The sequence below is a fragment of the Emys orbicularis genome, chromosome 7, assembly GCF_028017835.1.
Source record: "Emys orbicularis isolate rEmyOrb1 chromosome 7, rEmyOrb1.hap1, whole genome shotgun sequence".
NCBI lineage: Eukaryota > Metazoa > Chordata > Testudines > Emydidae > Emys > Emys orbicularis.
Genome location: NC_088689.1, coordinates 107,239,559 through 107,267,332, shown reverse-complemented (window position 1 = coordinate 107,267,332; position 27,774 = coordinate 107,239,559). Strand labels below are relative to the sequence as shown.

The 27,774-nt window shown below is 44.9% G+C and overlaps 1 protein-coding gene across 1 annotated transcript; it reads right to left on the bottom strand.

Annotated features, from left to right (window-relative positions):
- Nucleotides 1-257: 257 nt before the first annotated feature.
- Nucleotides 258-26,774, bottom strand: ABHD6 (abhydrolase domain containing 6, acylglycerol lipase). Its single transcript, XM_065408504.1, has 8 exons — nucleotides 26,656-26,774; nucleotides 17,456-17,612; nucleotides 15,788-15,901; nucleotides 13,466-13,598; nucleotides 9,064-9,221; nucleotides 3,804-3,858; nucleotides 2,637-2,737; nucleotides 258-434 (listed from the first exon to the last, which is right to left on the bottom strand). Exons 1-8 carry the CDS (start codon nucleotides 26,772-26,774, stop codon nucleotides 258-260), a joined length of 1,014 nt encoding a protein of 337 aa, XP_065264576.1.
- Nucleotides 26,775-27,774: the final 1,000 nt, after the last annotated feature.

The window sequence follows — 27,774 nt, the reverse complement described above, 5'->3', positions numbered from 1 at the left end:
ACTCCGAGTTTTCAGTACATTCCATGGCTAGAATTTTCTGATTTTCTAGTTCTATATTTAAAAAAACTGGAGATTGCTCAATGGATCCCTTAGGTCACTGTGTGTTGTTAGCGCTACAGCTTTACATATCAAGGATTCTGGTTTCCTCAGGGACTCTGGCACATTCGCCATGTTTTGTACAAGATCCCTGAGAACTTATCACAGCATCAGTAATTCACAACTCAAAACATGTTCAAGTGCTTGACTCTACATGAAGTTCAAGCTAGTTTCTTATTGTTCTCTGTGTTGTGCACCAATGCGAAAAATTCCAATATGAGCTTTGCCGTTTTCCTGGGCCGCTCCACTACCACAGAGTGTCCACAGTTTTCCAAAATATGTACCTGACAGTCACAAATAGATTTTGCTAGAACATCTGCTCCAGAAACATCCAGAACCTGAATGACAGAAAAAGTAGTAAGAACCAAAGAAAAAAGTCTCAGAGTTGAATCTAAGTTTTTATTGGCTGTTCCATGACCCTGTTTGAACCATCTCTTGTGTATTTTTACATCAAAGTGGGATACTAAATTACTATGGAATGCATTTGTTTCCCCAGAACAGATTCTTCAGGAATAGCTCATATCCAGGTGTCTCCTCTGGCCCTCCTGCACTGTGTAAAAGCCAGGCCTGGTAGTGGGAATAATTCAGGCACTGACCACATGCAACAGAATCCTACTGGTGACAATTTAGGCACTCTCTGTGCATGTCTGTGCACACGCATGCGTGTAAGTGGGTAAATCATATACCTCTATCCCCTGCAGCACAGTTTTATAAACAAAGTGCTAACATGGTTTGCAGACCAAAAAATAAAAAAAAAAATCCTTGTTCATATTGATGCGGGAAACCATTCTAGAACCCCAAGTGTAATGAGCACTGTGGCTAGCAGAGTTCTGCTCCCAATGTGAACGGAGTCTGAATGTTCCCACCACTTACCCAGTTCCACTGACAATGTTCACCATAGACGTCTCTCCGGTCCAAATGCAAGTCTCTACTTTTATTTCTATTTCATCTGAATTTCCCTATCACTTAACATGATCTATGAGCATAGGAAAGGATTTAAACAGACTAGGTTTCTCTCTGGCTCCCGTGCCTGGTTTAGAGGTCTTGTGGCAACTCAGGCTACTCTATAGCATCCTCAGCCACAGTTTGAGCTCTGTTTCCCTCTTAGCTGTTATCAGCAGGGGCTCCAGAAGCACCTTCTCCCACCAGTGTTGGTAGCACCTCTCCTGTCAGAAGTGTCTGTTCCCCCCTCTGTTAGGGTAACTAGGGAAGATGACTAGTAGGATCCATACAGCCCACACTTCATGGCAGGCAAGCAGATGAAGGGGAAATCAGCCCTCATCTGGCAAATTTTATTCAAGGTGGACATGACCCCATTGGCAAAGAGAGGTAGTCTATGGGTGGTGTGGGAGGGGAAGCAGGGACTCCCAGGGGGAAGGAGTTATCACTAGGGTACCTTTCACAAGCACTACACTCTTTAAAAATAAAAAATAATGAGTTCCAAGCTCATCACTCCTTTTTATTTTAAAATCCATCCTATTTCCAGCTGGTTCCAGACCACTCACTGGTTCTGACAGTGTTACATTTCCCCTTCTATCCCACGATATAGGCCCCAATTTTGAGTTCCCGAATAGGTGTGGTTGGTGGGCAGAGCAGGGCAGAAGTGCCTCTAACCTACCTTTCAGTCCTTGGATTCCAGGGCTGTTTGGGAGCCTGCCTGGCTCCTAGTATAAGTTAAAGCAACCTCACAGTTGTTCTAGTTCAAGCTCTGCTCATGGTTTCTTATGAGCCGTGGGAAGCAGAAGAGATCCAGAGAGCATAATACACTGGCCTCTCTCCCTCCCTCCCCACCTCCTCCCACCTCTGAAAGCCCTCTATGACGGGGACTGGCGTAGGGCTACTCTGGCAGGGGAGCTCCCTATCCCTGCAGCACTTCCACCACCTTTCGGCCACCACCGCCGCGTAAAGGGGCTCTGGCGCAGGGAAGAAATTGACATTATAGCCTCCCTTCTACACAGCTCCGCCCCTGCTTATGTCTCAGCCGGTTTTCCTGTATTCCTTTGCACGCATGTACACACAATCTTCTCCTCTCTCCTTTGCAAACGTGTGCACGCACATGCTCCTCTCCTCACTCCTTAACATTCCCTTGGTCTCCTTCCCAGTCTTGCATCCTTGTGCCTTTCTTTTCCTCTGCCGCCTACCCAAGGAACAGCCTCTCTCTTCCTCGTTGCCAAGACAACTCTTTTTTTGCTTCAAAATTCTTCTTCCAAGCCCACTTCTTTCAGTGAGCTTTCCACTAGCTGCTCCCTCCCTCACGACAATTAAGCAGACAGAATCTGAGCTCCTGGTAGCCAACTCCCTTCCCACATCTGCTCTCCCTGTCCCCTTTCCTTTCTGTTGTCTGTTCCCTCCTATCATCCTTCATAGACTCCCGTATGACTGGGAGATCCCTGGGGAAGACAGGGACATTGTGTTCTTACTACTGGTCTGTAAAGCACCATGCAAGTCACTAGTGCTAGCTGCTTATGTAACATTCATACAGATGGAAATGGAGCACCAATCCTTTATAAAAAAATAAAACAGCCCAGCAGCAGCAGTACCTGATCTTGTTTTCCCCAGATGATCTGCGTTGGGGCTTTGATCTTGCTCATGTTTTCATGAAGAGCGTGTCTGGACTTTTCATCTGTAATTTCTAAAAATACTTTTCAGCAGAGAAGAATTAGTCAAACACAAGTGGGATTTGTTCCATTTACTGCTACTCAACATGGCCCGAATCCTGAGTGAGTGATTTCCTTTATTCCTTCAGCAGGCTCCTGTGGCCGCCAGTGAGGGTTTGCCTGAATAAAGAAAACCTGCAAGAGGGGGTGACAGTGGGAGGAAAACACTGCTGTGTTCTCAAGGGGACTGTACCCCAGTTGGCCCACGGGGGAGGCAGAACAGGATATAGGGCCTGCCCACAAACCACAGATCACTCCAGGATCCATGAGTGGGAGGACAGCATGTCTGTGACCTCTAGCATGACAAGATTCTCCAACGGCCCCACTCTGTTAGCAGGCGTTAATTAAAGCTGACCAATGATTAAAGCAGATACAAACAGGAGGGGGGAAATTAACTGTCCAGCCGAGGAGGAGGGCTGCTATATTCTTTTAATGAGAAGGGGAGCGGCACTCCCCTCCCCATTACTTCCCCCTTATTTCAGCCCCTGAAGCGGACCCACCAGGGCAGGTGCAGCTGCTCTATCACACCTCCCTTACATTCAGAAGAGGGAGCTAGGGCCTGGAATAGTCAGGCCCTGGGGGGCAGCCAAGCCTATGGAGAAGGATTTGGCTAGGGGGTGCAGGCAGGGTTTTTCTGGAGTAAACATTTGATTAATAAACCTGAGGGTTTGTTTTCTTTTTCTCTTTTTGGGGGAGGCCCTCTGTGAAGAATGTGTAGTTTGTTTGGAGCTGGGTGGGGACTCTGTCAGCTCACAATACTGCTGGGCAGGGGAAAGACGGGTGCAGAAGAGACACATAGACTCTGGCTGTGTCACTCCACCCTTAGCTCCTCACAGGGCTGGTTGCAAGAAGGGGGGGGGGGGTGATGCGTGCCCCATGACACTGTCCCTACACACTCCTCCACCAGCAGGGAATCGCCACACTGATGAAGCATCCACCACAGGGAAACCCTGCATGAGGGGGGATAGATTTGTACACACACTGGGTACTTAGGATACAGATCAAGAGACTTTGTGTTTGGTTCTAGCAGAGCAGAACCAGCGCACTTACATTTCCGGTAAAATTCGTTATGCGGGATGCGAACATCAACAAGGCCCTGCAGGATCTATAAATAAATAAATGTGTATCAGGGTAAGAGAACAGACACACCACACACGGCCCACGCGCTGCCACTCAGGTGACAGCACATGGAGAAGTTTCCTGGGGACACTGGACAAGACTGTGCCCAGAATCTGATTCTGGGACCTCTTCTGGTCTGTCCTTTTGTGCATTACACAATGTCATTAAAGCACAAGCTTACTTGGAGACACCTTCTGACGACAGGTTGTTGCGTAATGCCTGGAAAACAAGGCTTTGTTACATCGCTGCAGAGCAAGAGAGTAAGCATATTATTCACACAAGATCTGACTCCTCAGAAAGGGGCTACAAACTTGTAGAATAAAAAGGAAGCAGAAAAATGTCCTTCATATTGTGCAATTGGAATTTGCTATCAAGCCAGACTATGCACTCTTGCCAGGTTGCCTCAGGAGTTATCATACATTTCTTTATTATTCACATAAAAGTAATACTTCTCATTACCTTACCTTGGCATTACTTTACATTTCCTCTTCTCCTATAACACTGGTCTACAATTTTTGAGAAGTCGTCTGCTTCAGAGATAAAATGTGCTATTTATTATGTATTTTGATGTGCTGAATTCAAAGATGACAATTAAAACAACTGATTGGCTACTGTTTCTAAGATATTTAAGTTTTTACATTTTATGTCTATGTATATTGTGTAGATAGTAGAGTTTTAATCATAAATTGTAAACCTAGGTCTTTTCACGTGTTTATGGTTGCTTTACATGATAATATTTCACCTGTCCTGTTTATGTAACACTTTAAAAATCAGCAAAAGGGTTATATAAATAAAATTTATTATGAAAAAAAGGCAAAAAACTATTATGTACATAGTTTAGTCCTATTCAGTGTCTACTCGGCGCTTCTTGGCTTGTCTCTTGTATTCATTAAATGGAGCATCTCTTGTCACTGTCCAGCAATAGTCTGCAAGCATTGATGGGCTCCATTTGCCCTGATAGCGTTTCTCCATTGTTGCAATGTCCTGGTGAAATCGCTCGCCATGCTCGTCGCTCACTGCTCCGCAGTTCGGTGGGGAAAAAATCTAGATGAGAGTGCAAAAAATGTATCTTTAGTGACATGTTGCAACCAAGGCTTTTGTATGCCTTGAGGAGGTTTTCCACCAACAACCTGTAGTTGTCTGCCTTGTTGTTTCCGAGAAAATTTATTGCCACTAACTGGAAGGCTTTCCATGCCGTCTTTTCCTTGCCACGCAGTGCATGGTCAAATGCATCATCTCGAAGAAGTTCACGAATCTGAGGACCAACAAAGACACCTTCCTTTATCTTAGCTTCACTTAACCTTGGAAATTTTCCACGGAGGTACTTGAAAGCTGCTTGTGTTTTGTCAATGGCCTTGACAAAGTTCTTCATCAGACCCAGCTTGATGTGTAAGGGTGGTAACAAAATCTTCCTTGATTCAACAAGTGGTGGATGCTGAACACTTTTCCTCCCAGGCTCCAATGACTGTCGGAGTGGCCAATCTTTCTTGATGTAGTGGGAATCTCTTGCACGACTATCCCATTCGCAGAGAAAACAGCAGTACTTTGTGTATCCAGTCTGCAGACCAAGCAAGAGAGCAACAACCTTCAAATTGCTACAAAGCTGCCACTGATGTTGGTCATAGTTTATGCACCTCAAAAGTTGTTTCATGTTGTCATAGGTTTCCTTCATATGGACTGCATGACCAACTGGAATTGATGGCAAAACATTGCCATTATGCAGTAAAACAGCTTTAAGACTCGTCTTTGATGAATCAATGAACAGTCTCCACTCATCTGGATCGTGAACAACGTTGAGGGCTGCCATCACACCATCGATGTTGTTGCAGGCTACAAGATCACCTTCCATGAAGAAGAATGGGACAAGATCCTTTTGACGGTCACGGAACATGGAAACCCTAACATCACCTGCCAGGAGATTCCACTGCTGTAGTCTGGAGCCCAACAGCTCTGCCTTACTCTTGGGTAGTTCCAAATCCCTGACAAGGTCATTCAGTTCACCTTGTGTTATGAGGTGTGGTTCAGAAGAGGAGGATGGGAGAAAAGGTGGGTCCTGTGACATTGATGGTTCAGGACCAGAAGTTTCATCCTCTTCCTCGTCTGACTCAAGTGAGAGTGATTCTGGTGCATCAGGAACCGGCAGTCCTTCTCCGTGGGGTACTGGGCGTATTGCTGATGGAATGTTTGGATAATGCACAGTCCACTTTTTCTTCTTTGACACACCTTTCCCAACTGGAGGCACCATGCAGAAGTAACAATTGCTGGTGTGATCTGTTGGCTCTCTCCAAATCATTGGCACTGCAAAAGGCATAGATTTCCTTTTCCTGTTCAACCACTGGCGAAGATTTGTTGCACAAGTGTTGCAGCATATGTGTGGGGCCCACCTCTTGTCCTGATCTCCAATTTTGCAGCCAAAATAAAGGTGATAGGCTTTCTTAACCATAGTGGTTATACTGCGCTTTTGTGATGCAAAAGTCACTTCATCACAAACATAGCAGAAGTTATCTGCACTGTTCACACAACTACGAGGCATCTCTGCTCACTTTGGCTAAACAGAAATGTGTCCCTTTGCAAAATCAAACACTGACAAATAAGAGAGCACGACACTGTATGATTTCTAGAGCTGATATAGGGCAATTTGTTCAGCAGAGTGATGTAAGCTTCGTTATGATTGCATCTGTCATAACTATAAAGGGAAGGGTAACAGCTCTCCTGTGTACAGTACTATAAAATCCCTCCTGGCCAGAGACTCCAAAATCCTTTTACCTGTAAAGGGTTAAGAAGCTCGGGTAACCTGGCTGACACCTGACCCAAAGGACCAATAAGGGGACAAGATACTTTCAAATCTTGGGGGGGGAAAGGCTTTTGTTTGTGCTCTTTGTTCAGGGGGTTGTTCGCTCTTGGGACTGAGAGGGACCAGACATCAATCCAGGTTCTCCCCATCTTTCTAAACAAGTCTCTCATATTTCAAAACTTGTAAGTAAATAGCCAGGCAAGGCGTCTTAGTTTTCCTTTGTTTTCTCAACTTGTAAATGTACCTTTTACTAGAGTGTTTATCTCTGTTTGCTGTACTTTGAACCTGAGACTAGAGGGGGGTCCTCTGAGCTCTTTAAGTTTGATTACCCTGTAAAGTTATTTTCCATCCTGATTTTACAGAGATGATTTTTACCTTTTTCTTTAATTAAAAGCCTTCTTTTTAAGAACCTGATTGGTTTTTCCTTGTTTTTAGATCCAAGGGAGTTGGATCTGTATTCACCAGGAGTTGGTGGGAGAAAGGAGGGGATGGTTAATTTCTCCTTGTCTTAAGATCCAAGGGGTTTGGATCTGTATTCACCAGGGAATTGGTGAAAGGTTTCTCAAGGCTTCCCAGGGAAGGGAATTAATTTTTGGGAATGGTGGCAGCGGACCAGATCTAAGCTGGTAGTTAAGCTTAGAAGTCTTCATGCAGGCCCCCACAGTTGTACCCTAAAGTTCAAAGTGGGGATACAGCCTTGACAGCATCATCCATGACTTCTAGGAATAACATGATGCAATTCATATCATGTATGACGCAATACCAGCTTCAGATTGCATCATTCATTGTTTTGCCTAAAAAGCAAGTACTGTCCAAACCCAGTCATAGATTTATTCATAGATCCAGTCAAAGATGTATTTTAGTCATTTCTGGTTTAAATTGAGATCCCTTCCCTTTATAACTCACTTATCCTCCGCCATTCCCAAGTCAAGGGTCGTATATACTGACCCAAGAGCATATCTTGAAAACTAGAGCCAATCAACAATTTTAAGCATCATTTTCGTTCTCAGTGACCCAGAATTAGTAAAGTTTGACTACATTTATTTCAGAAGCATTTTGGCTGTAGAGCAGTGTAATTAATCAAAGACTTCCTAAGGAAAACATATTGCTAAGGTCCTTTTTCCTCACAATGGAACAATTAACATTTCCATTGAATTCGCTAAAAAAAGAACAAACAAGTTGCTTATGTACTGGATGATAACTTTTCGTCTATCTAGCTTTTCCTGTTATCTATATATACTAAAAGCATCCAGACTTCCCACCAAGCTGCCAAAGAATTTAGATCCTTCCAACAGGAAAGCATCAGGCGAGTATGGCTGGAAAAAACAAAAGGAAAGTGGTCTAAACCACTAAAGATACTAGTTAGATGCAGAAATTATTGGGGGAGGTTCTATGGCCTACTTTATACAAGAGGTCAGATTAGGTTGATCATAATGGCCCTTTCTGGCCTTAAAATCTATGGAAAATTAGAGAGACTGTGGAAAATATTTTCCCATTAACATTCTCATCCCTAAGAGGGATAAATCTCCAGAGAAGGGCGGCACCACAGGAGCAAGAGACCCCCAGGAGCACTGACCTGACACTGTCTGCAAGGGTTGCTGTAAAGAAGTTACATTTCTGAACAGAAACCTTCTGAAGTTTCTATGAAGTCAAAAAGATAGAAAAGCTATTGGTAGAACTATGCAAACGCCAGACCTTCTACAGCCAACGACCTGTATGTCCATTATAATCCTTCCTGATTTAATCAAACGAAATTAGTCATGAATAACATGCCCCTTTGTAAAGATCCAATTTCAGAGATACTCAAAATGAAGGACTAGTCATAAGGGTGACACCTTCCAAGTTGATTTGGAGCACAAGAAGGGGAGGAGAGAGGGATTTTGGCAGAAGTCCCACACCTTTTCATTAGCTCTTTTGGCTCCTTTCAAGAAGCATGAAGACACAAATGCCACGATTAAATTTCGGTGTATACTTTCAGATATATTTCTGCTAGGATCACATCAATGATGAATCAAAGCATGTTTGACCTAGTGAAGACTGCGGAATTGGACCTGAACAAATATAAATACAAATTTCTTGCCCTGATGGACAATTTCAAACTGTGTCTTAGGGGGCCAGTATTCGGTGCAAATTGCTAACAGTTCTTTCTTTCCCATTCCATAAATATATAGCAACATTACCTGGAGAATTACACTGTTCTAAGCTACATCCTAGATTGTGCCATTTCAGTTTCATTGTCTTTGACACAACCGTTCTGTTTAAAATGCTTGGATTTCAGTGAGAGGCAAGCTTGCCCTCTCACTCTCTCTGTGAGAGTTATTCTGCTTATGGCCCATCCTGGCCAAGTCTACTACCTTCTGTCATGATTAAAGATGATGACTGACTAGGATTTCTTACCTGCTGAGGTACTTTAAAGCGCACATAAGAACAAAGCTTCAGCATGTCTGCCATTTCCTCGGGCGTTGATGGAATTAAAGGAATCCTGTCAATACGTTCAGACTCTTTCAGCTCCCGCAGACGCTTAAGAAATTTGTTATCAGTTGGATATGGCAGACCTACATACGATGAACAGAAATATCCACATGCTAAAATCCAAAAGTGACAACAAGACAGCCCTTCCTAGAGATGGCAATTTGCCACAGAAGGTAGTTACTTCTTGGAGTACTGTACATTTGACTGTTGTAAACTTTCACGCAAAGCCATGACAGCCTCCGCTAATAGCTATGGTAATCAAACTAATAGCACTAAACACAGCGCAAAAACACACCTGCTTTGTGTTCCTCCCAGTCCCCCTTTCTTCTGAAGAAAAATAAACCCTCTGATTTTGTCACATACTATTCAAAATGAACTGAGACCGATGAAGTGTTAATCAAGACACGGTTCTGCCCTGCAACACCTTGGCATCTCTGTCCTGTGGGAGCCTCTCATAAATGGAACCTGCCAATTTTACCGAATTGTGTGAAGTGGATGAGAGAACCTTTGTAATTTCTCAGTTGAACCAGAATTTCAGCTAGTTTGTCAGAGTTCTCACAAAATAACTCTTTTCATTCTCTCTCTTTCTCTCATTCCTTGGTAGATCTTGATTTCTCCTGTTTTCTAATTTCCGGAACCCTTTTTCCTAAAAAATTTTAAAAGCCTATCAAAAGGAACACTGCCATTTTCCATAGGCCACAACTTACCTACTTACAAAACAAAACAAAAAACCAGTGAATCCCATTCCCCGTTCCATCCATGGAATTAAAATTTTATGACTATATATAATATATATATTATATAATATATAACATGTACAATATAATCTATTCCTGAAAATGATTGAAGTTCAGCCAGGGGAACTCAATTACTGATTTCTATGGCCTACTTGCCCGCTTACTCCTGGGGGGGGGGGGAGGGGGAATTACACATTATACATGTATAGTATTTACCAAATGATATCTCAGCCCTCCCTACTCACCATAGCTTTGACCCGACTGCTCCCGTGGCTGGTTGCCTCCCAAACACTATGCAGAGAATTTCTCACTTTAATAAAATAGGAAGTGCATTTCCTTGATACACTAACAGTGCATTACACAGGAAGAAGCCAGAAGCCACAGCAGGGAAGGTGGGTACTCAATTGCGGGTGTGGAAAGAGATGCAGAAGGAAAGCTAGGAGCATACAGTGGGTGCAGAGAAAGTCAGGATGCAATCTGACAAATACTTTACATATATTATGAATGGATGTTTGCTTGCTGGAATGGTAATACCACCAACAGCTAGTGGGCTGAATAACTCATCACATACAGGAAGATAGAAACAAACAAAAAATCCTGATGAAGATAGAAACAACAAACAAATCTCCATTTTCTATTATCTTTTTCTAATTATTTTTATAGTTAAGCTGCAGCAGGACATTGTAGGTCTCCTCATGATGTGGGACATACAATTTGCAGGTGGCAACAGCAACCTGCCCGCCAAAATGAATTCTCAGACAGGGAACTCCTGAAGCACCAGCACTTTATTACTGTATGCATCATTTGCTAAGCTATCTCTAGGTGCTGGGAAATTAACAATGAAGACTGCAGGGAAAATACAGAACCAATGGAATTAAATATTTATTATTAAGTGACACTAGGCTTTACACAACATTTTTGCAAAAATTTTCCCCAACCAGTTCTACTTCAAACCTCTTCACTAGGAGGTGACTCTTCAGGAGTCTGATTTGTCTTGTGTACCCTCAAGTTTCACCTCATCTAAAAACTACTTGCTTACAAAACCAGACATAAAAACACAAAAGTGTCACAGTGCACTATTACTGAAAAATTGCTTATTTTTTTTCATTTTTACCCTATAATTATAAAATAAATCAATTGGAATATTAACATTGTACTTACATTTTAGTGTATAGTATATAGAGCAGTATAAACAAGTCATTGTATGTATGAAATTTCAATTTGTACTGACTTTGCTGGTGCTTTTCATGTAGTCTGTTGTAAAACTAGACAAATATCTAGATGAGCTGATGTATCCCCTGGAAGACCTCTGCGGACCCCCAGGGATACGTGTACCCCAGGTTGAGACCCACTGGCTAATTCATAGATGCCTGACACACACACAGACAGTTATTCACATCACTTTCTTTCTCCAGAGCAGCACAAGTGACAACTAGGTAACATTCCACTTTGCCCTTTATTTCTTGCCTTGGAATCACTAGTTTATTGGATAAGAAGCAGCGGCAGCTGTTTTGACAACAGGGGCAAACACCAAAGCCTTCCCTGCACGCAGATAACGCTGTGCCAACACTCAGACACATTTGTAGCATTTAATTCCCTAGCTTGTATTGAATAGTCTGGCCAGGTATTAAGACAGGAGAGTAAGTTGATGAAATGTGAAATTCTGCATAACCAGGTACTTTAAAATTCACATTTACTGAGTAACTTCCCTTCTTGTAACAGTCTCTAAACAGCTGGAGAGAGCATGGGGGATTTAGTGGCAGATTTGGGAAGAATCAACTAAGCGATCTTCCCTTTTAGGCTTTCAGAACATGAAGGACCCAATTCTCACTTACAGTAAGGCCTCTTTACAGCTCCCTGGCAGTGTAAAGATGTCTTAAAACAGGGCCAATGTAATTTACACCCACTTCAAGACATCTTACGTTACCAGAGTACTGTAGAGAGGCCTTACTGTACGCGAGGATCGGACCTGTAGAGATGAGACTACCCAGCTAAATCCCCCGCAGGTTTAAAACAGACACTTCTTATGAAGTCAGTTCAGCTCACCTCTCTTGACCCACCCCCCCGCCGCCCCCATTTCCATTCATCTCAGCCACTCCTGTCCGAGCCATACGGCTTTGTGCTCTCTCCCTTAGGAACATCACACAGAGCACAAAGGTTGACGCAGACTCTGCCTAGCTACCCAACAGTTAAGATTAAACTGTTGGCAAGAAGCATCATTGGTAGAAGGTGTTTCAATTTACAAGTTTCTAGTCAAATGGATATTACAAAAAACTGATTTTAAGAAAGGTCTAAGGGTTTTCTTTCCACCATGCTGAAAACAGGAAGACGACATATTTAGCAATCTCTCAGTTGCATACAACACTGAACGTTTACACACACATTACCAAAACATTCAGAGCTGCATGGGGATTTAGCCCCACAGCTAAGCCTCTGCCAGGTGCTGGGACTGGACAACAGGGGATGGATCACTCGATAATTGCCCAGTTCTGTCCACTCCCTCTGAAGCATCTGGCACTGGCCATAGTCAGAAGACAAGATACTGGTTTAGATGGGCCACTGGTCTGAACTACAATGGCCATTCTTATGTTCTTAACTCATTCCAATTCCAATGGCAATCCTGGAACTAACCCTCTGTGCCTCCCTATGAAGATGTAAGGGTCCACATTTAGGATTCCAGTTACCTCTCAATGTGTCTATAACAGAAGTAGCTGCTGTGATACCAAACGCCACTACTCCGGGAGAGCCACAACCCTTTGATCTGCAAAAGCCAGTAAGGAAACAGCAACTCTTTCGCTGGGCCTGCAAATACTCCTCCATGTTCCTGGTCCCTCCTCCTATCTACACTTCCATCTCTGCCCTCCCTCCCCTGCAACAGATGGCAAAGCTACTCCCTGCATAGCAATTTCTGAAAACCTCCACCTTGGTGTAGCATAGGCTCCAAGATAGCAGAAAGCAAAGGTGCTGATGATGTGTGTCGTCCTCCTCTGCAGTGGGCATTGTGGATGGGGGGGGACTAATTAAGGCAGCTCTCTTTCTGCCCAGATTCTTCCTCCACTATGTGCATGTGTGAACATTCCATTTTAAATGTTCGCCGCTCAAATAAATTCAGAACCAACCTTTTTCAAAAACACAGACTGTCTGTCCCCCCAGCTTCAGCCAATATTGAGCTATGCAAACACATTGTTGTTGTTTTTTTTTATGGTGTGTGCAGAAAACAGTCACCTTTGGGCTGCGACTAAGTATGGAACGTTTCAGCCTAAACAGGAGTTTGCTGGAGAAAGCTGTGAAAAAGGGGGCTTAGAACAGAGACTGGAATTCAGCTTTCACAGCATTTGTTATCTGACACTTCATGTGCTGTGTTCCAGGAGTACATGTACTGTTCTGTTAGAGTCTAATTAGTCTTACGGAGTATAAATAAATCTAAACTAGATTCTAAAATCTCAGTTGGTGCCAAATATTTCTTCCCACTATCTAATTCACAAAGTTTACACTGGATTCAGTACTACCTGAGGTGCTCTGGGTTCCTTTGGTACAGAGTAGATATCTAGCTACTTCCTTCCATACTCAGTTTTTATTGCGCCACTCACCTGCAGGGCATACAAGAGACAGGCTGCAAATCTCCGCTGGGTATTGAGCAGCATAAACTCCTGCAACATTTCCACCCATTGAGGTGCCGATCAGGTGAAAAGGTTTTCTGTTCAGCTTGATACATTCAACAAACTGAAATGGAAAGGGCAATGAGGCCACAGGGAGCAATTGCACAGTTACAATCAGAGTCATTAGAAAAAATAAACTCCAAAGCTACAGCATATAGTAATCATGAGGTCCTGGCAGCATTGCAGTAAATCCTAAAAGCAAAGCTAGAGCAGTGTGGTGGATCCACAGAATCTTAAGATTGCCCGTGCGTCCTCTTTAAATAAAAGGAAACGTATTTCCCATGGAAGGCGTTGGCTTAACAGTGCTGAGGGTGGACATCACCATCCACAGAGCAGGGTAGGCTTCCCCACCTTGTCCCAGCAAAGTGCCTTGTCCCTGAGCAAGAGAACAAGCTTGAGAGCTACAAGAGTAGTTCGGGGTCCATGACCTGTTAGTTTTTAGCCACTGCTGAGATTGTCAAATTAGCAACAAGCGTGGAAGCAGCATCTGTGACAGGATACCTGCCCACTGGAACGGCACTGAGAACACCACTCTCCTTTCCTGTTGTTATTTTTATTGTTTCACAGGTCTGGCTGGTGCTTGACAGAAACAAAAACACAGGTCCCTGGCCCAGAGGCGCTTACAAACTAGAAGGTTAGCAAACAAGCGTTGATGATAACTTTCAGTCGCTACTGACCCAGGCAACATTGGAACGGCTAAGGCTTAAAGGCTCTACAGGCCGTTACCAAGCCTCTGAACCATCCAGCCTCATCTACATCCCTCTTTAAAGGAAAGGAAAATAAACAAACAAAAATAAATTGCAGTCTGATCCATGTTATAGAGAACAACAGTCCCTGTTTCACCTCCTCCCACCTCCCTGCTTGGTCTTGTTCCTCTTCTCTCCTACATTCCAGCCCCATCCATCTTGATAATGCCAATAAGGGACAAGGGGGAAAAATGCAGACTTATAAAATACAAAAGTGTGGTTCCCACCTGCTGTTTATTTCTGCAGCATCTTACCAACCGCCTCTCCATTTTAAGAGCTCTGCTGCAGAGATCAGCTTAAGAGAGATTTAACGCTCTCCACCGAGGCCTGATACTCATTCACATGTAGGTTCCTGTACACCATTCTGGCAGTGCAGAGGTGTTCGCATAAATAAGAATCTGGCCCAGAATATATTATATACTTAAATCAAATGTGAAGTAAAAAGCAACACAGTCACAAGGAAGGCATCTGCTGATGATGCCAAAGGAAACGGACAGAGGCACTTGGCAGCTTTTACAGAGATGGGGATTCAATACCAGTCTCTAAGGTGCCACAGGACTCTTTGTCGCTTTTAATGTGATAGAGCGGTGCGTGAGTGACTTGGGGGGGAGGGAGGCAGGCTTGTAGGTGGTGATCCTGGATCCCTGCCCATTTTCACTGCTGGCTCTTGAAAAGATTTGTGGGTGGAGAGTAACTGAAATCAATTCAGAGTATATGACTGGGGAAAATGCCACTGCTGTGCCTCCACGTCCCGTTCCCCCACCCCACTACAGGCATTTTTCTTCAGCCCTGCCATACCCCTTAATTACAACCCTGCATGGCTCAGCCATTATGCTGAAAGGAAAATTTACACATTTTATAATCTGAGCAGCAAAGTACAAAAAAGCTCTCCCATCATACGAAGCTCCTGTGAGCTGCAGGGTTTTAAGAACTCATCTGATTCTGGGACACAGGGTTCTAGCTGTAATTTGCACACTGAATTTTCTAACGTATTCGAATGTGCCTAAAGCAGTAAGACTGTCCAGGCTAATCAGTCACGCGGTAGGGGGTTAGCCCTTGAAGGAATAGAGGGACACGTTCCCTTTGCAAAGTTCCTTCTGCAGGATGGCTGCAACTTAGCACATGAAAGAGAGCCAAGGAGCAAAGGCAATACTGGCCCATTTAGTGATCCAAAGGAATGCACAGCTGAGCTGCAGGAGGGGAGGGGAAAGGAGAAGTAAACTGCACTTGCTACAGCCCAGGAGTAGATGATTTCCCTGCTCTCCTCTTCTTGCAGGGGAAATCAACTTCTCTGGGGTTTTCCTGAGGCGGCACACTTGCATGCTGCCATCTACACAGGCCTGAGCCAAGAGCACAATCTAGCCCTCCATGTTTCACCTTCAATCCTCTAAAGAGAAGAAATCCTGGTTTCCAATCACTTCAAAGACAAATCAAACCCATATACCCTGATTGCCCAGGAAGGGGGACCTGGAGAAGAACCGGCATAGAACACATCTGAGGCCATCACCTGGTGTATTCTTTTAACTTGCCCATTGATGGAGTAGTCATCTAATGATGATCGGGTAGTTCCCTCATGACCAGGCATGTCAACACAGACCAAGTGCAGGTTCTTCGGAAGGAACTGCGGAAACAAAGCGCTGGGCAGTTAGCCTAGAGAAAGATGCTATGAAGGAAACTGGTAATTACAGGGGGGGAGAAACTGATTTCCTATTAGAATCTCTCTGGGAAATGTTGTGCTGATTAGCACAGTGAGGCCAATGGCTGCACCATATTACATTAGTTCACTGCAAGTTGGTATTGTCTTTTATAAGCTTAAAGAAGTTTTATTGTTTAAAAAATAGAATCCAAGAGAAGGGGAGGGAAAAGGGGGGAAACAGGGACTGTGTTATGAATGTTTGGTATGTGTACACCCAGTCTGAGAAGTGATTAAATACCTTGGGCTAGATTTCCTGCACACAAAGCTTCTCTCTCACAGCACAGCCTTGCCACCGCACAGAGATGGTTTCCAGCAGAGCACAGGTAGCTTTTCCTTTGCTGCTTTCCCTCAGAGATGTTGCTGGGAGAGAGCAACTTTACTTCCTGCTGCTGGCTCCATAGGAGCACTGCAGGTGGGAGTTACTGTGGGGAAGTGTGAAATAAGTACCTCCCATAATCATCCCATGTACACGTTCACTCTGGCCAGTAACACGTCTTTTGGGGTGGTGCAAAGCCCCTAAAAATACCTCCAGTGTTAAGGAGATGAAGCCTGTTTTCTGAGACCACAACCTCCTCTCCCCAAGCAGATTTTGGGTCTTAAGGGCCTTCCACAGGGACTCTGCCTAGGTGCTGGCACAGACTAGAGTGCGAATCTAGCCCCGTAGATTAAATACTGGAAATGACCTATTCACCAGGATTATTATACACAGACTCCAGCTGTTAAGAAAAGGCTCCATCCTATTAAGTACAATTTAAGGGCTTGTGATATACAGGGGGTCAGACTGGATGACCTAATGGTCCCTTCTGACCTTAAACTCTATGGGCATGTCTACACTACAAACTTAAGTCAACCTGTGTTAGGTCGACTTACAGCCATTGCAGTAATTACTGAGGTGGCCGATGACCACACTACCCTCCTTGTGTTGATGGTGCACGTCCTCACCAAGAGCACTTCCACCAACTGAAGAGGAGCAGCCCACCACCGGCCCCGAGCTCCAAGCAGGAACCGTGAAATTGACAAGAATGACATCCAACAGCCAATGTAAGTAACACAGTGTCTACACAGACGCTGCATCACCCTATCTATACCGACATAAGCCTTTCATGGAAGTGGAGTTATTATGTTGATGTAATAGAGCACTTACATTGGGGGGAGCCAAGGCTGTAGCATGACATTAGGCAGCTTACGTCGACCTAACTCTGTAGTATGGAACAAGCCCATGACATTATTAAGTCTGGAAGCATAAATCCTCTAAACTTTGAATGACAAAAGGGGTGGAATGCATCAGATGATCAATATGTACAGTAGCTGAGGATATTTCTAGTTTTCTAAAATAATTGTCATAGCTGTGATCAGTATAGCTAAGCTTCCTAATGTGCTAGCAGGAGACCCCTCTTTCACAACACCAACAGCACTGCAAGTAAAAGTATTCTCTCGCTAAGGCGGTATCCATTTGTTGTTAGAAAAATGGAAACATACCTTGGCCACAGACAACCACATATCTTTGTGGGCTGAAAATCCATGTAACATCAGTATGGATGGTCTGAATCCAGGTCTCCCTCGATAAGAAAAACAGAACCGGTAATCATCATAGTTAGCATATCTAACCTGCATGCCCAGTGCTCGACGCCAGTACCTAAAGACAAAGAAATAAGTGAAACATGACATTGGAGCATGATCTAATAGTCCGAGCACAAAACAGGCACACAGGACTCCTGGGTTCAATTCCAGGCCCTGACTTGCTACGAGAATGCAGACAAGTGACTTAACGCCCAGATCCTCAATGATATTTAGGCACCTTACGCCTACCAATTTCAATGGAAGGTCGGAACCTAAATACCTTTGTGGATCTGGGCCTCAGGGTCCAATTTTAAGCAGTACTGAACATCTCTTGCAAATACTCAGCACCACCAATCCCCAGTGAAGTCAATGGATGTTGAGGATGCCTCAGAGGGTGTGCTGAAGATTAGCCTCTTTTGGCTCAGTTTACTCATCTTTAATATGGACACAAACAATTCTTTCTTACTCAGAGGGGAATCGTGAGGCTTAGTTTATATTTGAAAAGCACAAGGAGACCCTTGGGTAAAATGACACATGTAAAGGCAAAGTATGATGGACATGTAATGTCAGGAGTTGTTACGCTGGCTCATTTAAGTTCAATGAAAAATGTCACAGAGAGCTCAGCCCCCACAAGGGACTGATACACCACTTACATGGAAAGTGGGGCTCCAATGGTTTGCTGGGCTTTTGGGGGCCCTGTGCACTGGGGCGGACCCAATCTTTGGGGCAACAGGCACTCGGATACCCCACAGATGGGTGCTGAGAACTTGAACAGAGCAGAACAGCTAGCAAACCTTTATCAAAGTTTAATAGTTTGGCTGCTGCCACACGGTGGCTGAACCTTTAATTGAAGCTGGTCCAGCGCCCCTGTGCTAGAACAGATGCTCCTGGTTTGGCCAGCTATGAGGGCAGGGCAGACTCAGAGAGGGAGTAGGTCCCTGAAGAAAACTGTAGAAGGTTCCTCAGGGAAGGCAGAAGAGGGGTTTTCTGGATGAAGTCCCCAAGCTGGAGCGAATGGAAGGCAAGAAAGCAGCAGAGGGAGTTGCCTGATTTGCAAGCTGGAGAGCCAGAGCTGAGGGCCAAAGTGGGCTAAAGGCAGGCGAGCAGCAGAGGGGCATACCTGCTGAGGTCTCCACACTGGTGCACTGGAACCAGAGGGTGACAGAGGACTGAGGGCTGGGGAACAGGTGCAGGGCCTACTTTCTGGCCTATTTAAGATGGGAGCTTAACAGAACTGGGGCAGTGCTGGATGCTCCCTGATGAGGATGAACTCCCAGCAGAAAGGCTGGGGGGTTGCAGCTGGAAGCGGCTGTCCTGGCAGGACAGGAGAGGACTGAAGAAGAGCCCAGGAGAGGTGGAAGGCTCCTGAGTGTGGTATGTGCTATGTCTACTGACCAGATCACATGGGATTTTAAGGACTGCATGGCAGCGGGGCGTGAGAAATGGACTATGTTTCAGGACTTTTGTTACAGATTATTTGCACTAGAGTTTTGTAATAAACTGGCCCTAAGGAGGCGTATTACTGAGACAAGAGAGCCTGTTGTGAAGTCATTAGAAACTCGAGGGGGGAAGTAGGACAGTAAACCTGCTGTTAGGGTGCCCATCCGAAAGGGAGCACTCTGTGTCAAAGGGGAATTGTTGACAGCTGCTTTAGTATATTTGAAAAACCATTTAAAGCAAAAAGTGACCGGGACAATATTGTGGACAGTTATACAGCATTCTGCATTGCTTCCAGCCGAAATAAAACCCCATTGGAATGCTGCACTGGTTTCAAACCAAGGTTTTGCTGATGGTCTCTATGGCCTTTTGTCATTTAGGCCTGAGGTACACAAACAGCCATTTTGCTGCTCACAAGGCAAGAGAGGTCAACCAGGCTGTCGCTGCTCTCAGTTGTCCATCTGAAATGAGCTGGGGAGTGGGGCTGCATGTATGCAACACCCTCCCTGCTGATGTCTCGTAAATCCCTCCTCTTCAAGGCTCAGCACAAGGGCTTTCTAGTCATCTCACGCTAACTTTGATCACTTTGGGGCTCTATTTTTACAAGATTTTCCTTTTTCTGTTGCTCTGTCTGGGACCAATCCTGAGTGCGATAAGTAAATGTTAAAACAAATGGAGGTTCATTCAGGCAAACAAAGCAAGAATTTGCAACACAAAGCAGATTCTAAGCTCCATGACACTGAAGTAAAAACAAGACTGACTTCAGTGAAGTCAACACAGTTACTCGGATTGAGATTAGACTCTGGCCCCTGTCTGCACATTAAACAAATAATTGCAAAGTATCTGGTGACCAGAATATTGATAAATACCAGCTTGTGTAATATCAGTTTATATAAGAAGCGACTATGATGTCACTAAGGCTGGATTGTGTTGTCATTGTGAGGGTACAGAGAGCCAGCAAAAAGCTTATGCAGCACCTCAATCCTTATTTACTGTAAACCCTATTTTGAGGGCTTATGTGGGACTTATGTGGTGCCTAGACCTTGTGCAGGTCCTACATACAGAGGTGAATTTCACCCTGAATGAGTAAGTGTCTTAAAGTTCGCCTCAGGTGCCCCGTGTAAACCATCACTGGGCAAGATATTAACATTTTTAGCAACTGATCCTGATGGATCAATTCAGCAAAAGACAAAATAATCTGTCCAAAGCTGAACTGATCCCTCACAAGGTGTTAACGCTATTAGCAGCGGCAGGAATGGCAGCTAAACGGATTAGCACACGAAGCAAAGGAGGCGCGATCCACGGCCAGATGGAGCAGCCTCAGACCTCAAACCCTGCATGGAGACACACGCCAAAAGCAGGTGAGCAGGAAAAAGACATTCTGTAGCACCCCAACTACAAATTAAGGCCATGGCCTCTATCATTAAGAGTGTAGCTCATTGTAGACCTAGTGCAACCCGTAAGAACAATAATGGGATGGGAAGAGAGGGAAGGGGGGGACAAAGAGAACAGGTTTTGAATTGCGACATGCTATCACTGGCTACCCCTGTCGGGTCTGTGATCTCAGCCTGCTCTCAAGAGCTCAGTCTACCCTGAGAAGTGGAAATGGTCCATGGATTGAAAGGGGACTGAGTTGCCACAATACTTTTCCTCTCATTCCCAAAGAAAATATGATTCGAGAACAAAAAAAACAATTTCTAATGAAACAGAATAAACAACAAATTAAACAATACAAATTCTGAAGAAACAAGATTCACAGGAAGTGGGGGGGGGGGAGGAAAGAGTTCTGCAGAACTGCTGGATATTCTGTAACAAAATGTACACAAGACTCCTATGAAATTCCTAGTTCTATCCAGGCATTACAGATCCAGCTACTACAGATGTAGACTCAAAACTAAGCTTAGAAAAGAAACAGGCATTTATCTCTTTAGAAAAATCCTCTCATCCTCTCCCCCCCTCTGCTGATGCAGCCATGCCATTCCTCAGCATAAACTCCATGGACTTCTCCCTCAGTCCCTAACCATTTTTAAAAACATATTGCACATTCTTACCTGCCTACTCAGCCTGGCTCCTCAGAGCTCTCTGGCATCAGCCCTTTTCTTATCATCTTCTCTACTCTGAAACTCTTGCCTATGTCTCCACTGACTAAATATTTACAAGAACATAGGAACTGCCATTCTGGATCAGCCCTGAGGTCCATCCACTCCAGCACCCAAATGCTTCAGAGGAAAGTGCAAGAAAGCCCAGAATAGGCAGATTTGGGGTAATCCATCTCCCCATGAAGGCCTCATCCTAATCCCAACTAGTTGAGAGATTGTCTTAAACCCTGATGACTGGTTTTGTATCCTTTCCAAAACTCTTCTTTTAGTGCTCTAACAACTGTGGATATTTTGTTATCCATATCGTCGTCCAATCCCTCTTTGAATCTTGCTAAATTCTTGACCTCAATGACACCCTGTGGCAACCAGTTCCACAATCTAATCATGTGAGTGAAAAAGCATTTTTGTTTCTTTCACTCACTGTCAAGGCTGCTTCCCCACTTTGAACTTTAGGGTACAAATGTGGGGGCCTGCATGAAAACTTCTAAGCTTAACTACCAGCTTAGATCTGGTCCGCTGCCACCATTCCCAAAGCTAATTCCCTTCCCTGGGAAGCCTTGAGAAACCTTTCACCAATTCCCTGGTGAATACAGATCCAAACCCCTTGGATCTTAAAACAAGGAGAAATTAACCATCCCCTCTCCTTCCTTCCACCAACTCCTGGTGAATACAGATCCAACCCCCTTGGATCTAAAAACAAGGAAAAATCAATCAGGTTCTTAAAAAGAAGGCTTTTAATTAAAGAAAAAGGTAAAAATCATCTCTGTAAAATCAGGATGGAAAATAACTTTACAGGGTAATCAAACTTAAAGAGCTCAGAGGACCCCCCCCCCTCTAGTCTTAGGTTCAAAGTACAGCAAACAAAGATAAACACTCTAGTAAAAGGTACATTTACAAGTTGAGAAAACAAAGGAAAACTAACACCCTTGCCTGGCTGTTTACTTACAAGTTTTGAAATATGAGAGACTTGTTTAGAAAGATGTGGAGAACCTGGATTGATGTCTGGTCCCTCTCAGTCCCAAGAGCGAACAACCCCCTGAACAAAGAGCACAAACAAAAGCCTTTCCCCCCCCAAGATTTGAAAGTATCTTGTCCCCTTATTGGTCCTTTGGGTCAGGTGTCAGCCAGGTTACCCGAGCTTCTTAACCCTTTACAGGTAAAAGGATTTTGGAGTCTCTGGCCAGGAGGGATTTTATAGTACTGTACACAGGAGAGCTGTTACCCTTCCCTTTATAGTTATGACACTCACCAAAATACCAATTTCTGCAGCACCAGGCTTCACGCTGTCTGTTAATAGGCGTGTGCTACTTCTTCTTGTTGATTAATTGTATTATTGTAGCACCTAGGAGCCCTAGCGTAGAGGGGCGGTCACCCCGCTCCGGTGTGGAAGGGGTTAAAAACAGCCCTGGGAAAGGGCTGCCCCGGGGAGCCAATCAGGAGCGGGCTTGAGGCAGCCAATCAGGGCCGGGCTGGGAGTATAAGAAGGCCTAAGGAAAGAGCTTGGTCAGAGTCTCTCTCTAGCTTTGGAGGGAGAGGGATGTAGCTGCCTGGGAATAGGGCACTTGAAGCAGAGCAGTGCTGGGGAAGGGCAAGAGGAGCTGGGGAGCTCCAGCCTGGCAACCTCCCCAGGCTGAGGCCTTGATAAAGGCCTATGCAGGTACTGGGGCTGGGAGGTGCAGCCCGGAAATAGGCAGAGGCAGCTGGTCCAACCTCCTTGCCAATGATGAGTGGCCTTTACAGACTGTAGTTTGCTCCAGTGAGAGGAGGGTAGATGATGACTGGCAGTAGCCACTGAGGCAAGGTGGGTGTAGAGGGTTGGGGGTTCCCCTGGGAGGGGAGACCCAGCATGTGGGGGTACTGCGGTGAGCAGAACCCCAGGGTAAGGGGGTCTGGGAGGAACACGGGGGCCTGAGGCAGGTGAAACACCGGCCACCAGGAGGTGCTCTGTGTGCTGGATGAGCTAATTCCTAAACGACCAGCAGGAGGCGCTGTGTCGGCGAGTCAGCGCTCTGCTACACATAGTCATTGACCAGGACCCTGTTGTGCTAAGTGCTGTACAAACCCAGAACAGAAAGATGGTGCCTGCCCCCAAAGAGTTTACAATCTAAGTCAGGGGTGAGCAAACTACAGCCTGTGGGCTGGATCCAGCCCCTCAGGACTTTGGATCCGGCCCGTGAGATTGCCCCCTGTGCCACTTCCCTACGGTCCCCCGGGCGGGGGGGGGCAGAGGGCTCCATGTGTTGCCCTTGCCTCCAGGCACTGCCCCCCACAGCTCCCATTGACCGGGAACAGGGAACTGCAGCCAATGGGCGCGGTACCTAGAGGCACTGCAAGGGCAACGCACACAGAGCCCTCTGCCCCCCCCTCCCCCAGGGGCCGCAGTGCTTCCTGGAGCGGCGTGGCGTGGGGCTAGGGCAGGCGTGGTGCGCCGCTGCCACACCGGAGCCGCTTTAGGTAAGCAGCGCTGGGCCGGAGCCCAAATACCTCCTGCACCCTGCCCCAAGCCCCCTGCCTGCACCTTGCACCCCTCCTGAACCTCAACTCTCTGCCCTGAGCCCCTTCCTGCACCCCTCCTGCACCCCAACCCCCTGCCCTGAGCTCCCTGCTGCACCCGTGCACCCCAACCCCCTGCCCTGAGCCCCCTGTACACCCTGCACCCCTCCTGCACCCCAACCCCCTGCCCTGAGTCCCCTCCCACAGTCTGCACCCCTTCTGCACCCCTGCCCTGAGCCCCCTCCTGCACTCCGCACCCCTCCTGCACCCCAATCTCCTTCTGAGCCCCCATATGCACCCCTCCTCTGCCCCAGTCCCTTGCCCTGAGCCCCTTCCTGCACACCGCACCCCCTCCCAAGCCCCTCACTCCCTCCCGCACCCCAACTCCCTGCCTCAGCCCTACATACAATTTCCTCACCCAGATGTGGCCCTCAGCCCAAAAAGTTTGCCCACCCCTGATCTAAGTAAACAAGTCTGTACAATCTTTGTTACAGCAATGGCTGCTGATAACTCTACTGGTTATGGGCCATTATGGAGACACATTCCAAGGACACACAGAATAGAGATTTTAAAAAACAGGAAAAGCATCTACAAGGAAGTGAAACTTGGTTAATCCTCTTTTGCCAGTCGGATTTATACAAGCCAGAGGACACAGAAGTCCCAGCACTAGACTGACATCTCCATAGCAGAGAACTGGTGATATTTTTTAAGCCATCATTTGCAGAAGCATCATTCTGCCTCACAGTTCCTGATGTGATGCTTAAAGAAAAGGAATTCTTCCTTACACATATTTAGTTAGTTACCAATATTCCTGGGTTTGATTACATCCTGCCAGTTTTAACCTTCAGTTGCCTGAATACATAGATTATGAGATTACTTAGAATAAATCTGTGTTAGACCTACACGTCTGTCCATTTAAAAAAAAAAAAAATTGATACTGCTGCCTTGTCTGAGTGAGTGGAAATGGAATTACAAATTGCACGATGGTCAGAAATTTCTACGAAAGATCAGTTTGACTTTAACATACCCCAGCAGTAGAGTGGAATTGATGAGTGACCAAATTAAAACAACTCATACTGTTAACTGTACATCAGGTACAGCAATACTGGAACACAGCTGGAATGCCAGATGAGGCATTTTTAAAAGAATATTTTCTGTTTAAACTCTCAGCTGAAATAAACAGAGGGATTGAAAACATCATCATTTCTTCATCTCGTTTCCATGTAGACTAAAGAGCTAGTGTGGTTCTCTTCTGTTATTGGAAAGGATGGGGTACAATAGACTAATGAGGAATATTATACAACTTCTCTTCAACACTCCAGTGCAAAGAAAGAGAGAGAGCTGGGAACCTCCTTTCTGTAACTAACAGTTTTCACATTTCAGATTATATTCTTAATCATGAGGGAAGATGTGGCGTCAGAGAAGCTTTGTGTAACCTGATACAAATCAGAACACTCCGATTAACATTCATATTTAAGACAGTGACAGACCACGTTAGTTACCACATGAAGGTACCTTGTGTTTGTTCGGCACAGCCTAGCCATTTTGAAATAAGACTGGCCATGCTATTGTAAGCACAGTCACAATACAGCTGTCATGGGGAACGAACTTAGATCCATTAATGCTTCTCTCAGTGAGAGCCCATTATCATCATCTCCTTTGCAAAGGAATAACTCACAGAAATGTAGCTTGTCATGAGATGTCAAGAGGCGTTGCACAGACTCTGACAACTGCATTACCAATGCAGATTACTGCTGCACAGAGGTTTTCTACTTCTCCTGAGCATAACATTTCTATTTGTCCTGACTCCTGAGCATGAAATTACCAGGTTTCCACTTTGTCTTGCTGGATGATTGCCCTGTCCCAGTTCACAGAGTAATCATGAAGCCTCTGTCAATTGCTCTCTTGCTTTTAATTCTCTCCCACACTTTGTCTTGTTTCTTTGCTCTGCTTGAACCCACATTCTGGTCCCATTGTGACAATCACTCCTGCCCACAAGATCCAAATAGCCTTCCTGATCGATGAAGGTGTCCAACAGGCCACTTGTCCCCAGTCTGTTCTCCTGTACTGCGAAAAGTGCAAATGACACCAGCTCCCAGGGGCAGCCCTCCCTCTCAAATGAAAGCAACCTGGATAATCAAGCTCTGCCTAGCAACCTGCAACAAAGACATAACCCCAAAAGTCTCAAATGGGAGAGTGTGATAAGGAATGGTAGTATTCCTTCAGTCTGTGTTTTAAAGTTATGTGTTTTAAGAGTAATACAAATCTATTATAACAAAACTCCATCCACATGTTAAAGTCTTAATCTAATTTTATTTTACGGGCCCTAAGAATACTTCCCCCAGGTGCCAGTGTGCCTTGGTATCAAGTATAGCTGACTGAGATTTTGGGAAGTTTTCATAACACTCCTTGTCACTAAACAATCCTGTCTTCTAAAATGTATTAAAGCTGGACTCCGCTGTTAGCCATTTCTCTGGGCTAGAAGAGAACACATCATTGAACTCTGGGACTCAGGAGACCAGGGTTCAGTACCGGGCTTGGACAGTGACCTCATATGCAGGGGTGCTGGAACTAGCGGGGCTAGGGGTGCAGCAGCACCCCCAGACTTGAAGTGGTTTCCATCATACACAGGGTTTACAGTTTTGTTCAATGGCTCTCAGCACCCTCGCTATAAAAATTGTTCCAACATCACTGCTCATATGTGACCCTGGGCAAGTTGCTCAATCTCTCTGTACCTCAGGTCCCTATCTGCAAACTCAGGATAAATAATACTTCCTCTCTCCCAGCCTTTATCTGCATTGTCTAGTTAGATTGTAAGCTCTTTGGGGAAAGTGCCGTTCCTTACTATGCGTATGTACAGTACTCGTCACAATGGGGCCCTCCACCGGAGTCTGAGGCCCCATGCACTACTGAATGAATACGAGTTAAGAATATGAATAATAAACAATAAGATCAACGGGGACCGCATCTTTAAGATAAGTGGGACTTACTGAGCACTCAGTTTGTCTGGCAACCACACATTTTAAATCTAAGTTATAGTGTGAACCAAAAATAATCATTCCATGCTAATATTCTTATACTTTAACTTACCAATAATAGATTTTGATCAATGCAGAAGGCCACAGGAGAAAGGATGCTACAAATGCCAGAATGGGGATAGCCAGAGTGCCTCCTGCTATAACAAACATGTTTAGCACATCAAGGTCCATGTTGTTCTTTAAGGCTCTACCTCACCTGCATATGTCAAATAAGAATAGTGAATGAAGGAAAGGCTGCCAAGATAAGAGGAAGGCATTAAACATACAACAGATATTGTAATATACAACAGATATTGGTCAGGAATACAGAAAATTGTTTTCAGTTTTAAAACCCTATTTCTTCCAAACCTAAAAACTGCAATCTCATCTTCTCTGATGAAAGTTAAAGACAGCTGGTCATAATTTAGTTGCTAGGGCACTTTGCAAAACATACATTCTCGCCCCCTCCCTACCATCATGCTATCCCCAATCTGAAGACTGGGGTAAGAAAGCTCTGACTAAGCATTCATTTAACCCAATTAGCCTTCCTATCCTCCATACCAAGTCTGAGATTCACAGCATACAATATCGGACCTAAAATTCAACCTCATGTGTCCTGGGTCAGACTTATTTCTGCTTTAGACAGGCAGCTGTTAATCAAGGAGCAGAGCCTCTTAAAGGTCTCAAGGAAGTCTGGGAAGGACACCTGGCATAGCATTCTTCGTGTACAGGTTCTCGGAAGCCTCAAATTGGTCCCCTTCTCTGAGAAAATACCAGAGCATTCAAATCCTCATACTAGACTGAAAATATATTGTTCCCAAGAGCGATGTTAAAAGGGCCCCTGCCAGAACCTCAGAGTGCTCCAAATGCAAGATCTCAAAGAACTTCAATTTGTATTAGCAATCCCAGAACATAGCTTTTCAAATGCAATCGTCTGTATAGTATAATGTGGGATTCCTTTATTTCTATACTCTCATCACTAAACAGCATGCATGCACTTTACTACTGAAGGATTAAACCCTGTCACACAGACATCCTGGGCATATCCCTTAATTCCTGATGCTGAACATCTCCCGTACCATCCATTTCTCAACGCTAGCCTCCTCACAAGAATGAATGATAAATCCAAGCATATTTAAATCCAAGGTTTGCTAACCACCCATCTCCCAATGCTACTGCTCAACTTCTCACA

Coding starts and splice junctions, on each gene's coding strand:
- ABHD6 (XM_065408504.1), bottom strand. CDS start 26,774: ATGGACCTTGATGTGCTAAACATGTTTGTTATAGCAGGAGGCACTCTG. Junction 3,859..9,063: donor GCTTTAAAGTACCTCAGCAG/GTAAGAAATCCT, acceptor ATTTATTTATAG/ATCCTGCAGGGCCTTGTTGA. Junction 435..2,636: donor TCTGGGGAAAACAAGATCAG/GTACTGCTGCTG, acceptor TCTGTCATTCAG/GTTCTGGATGTTTCTGGAGC.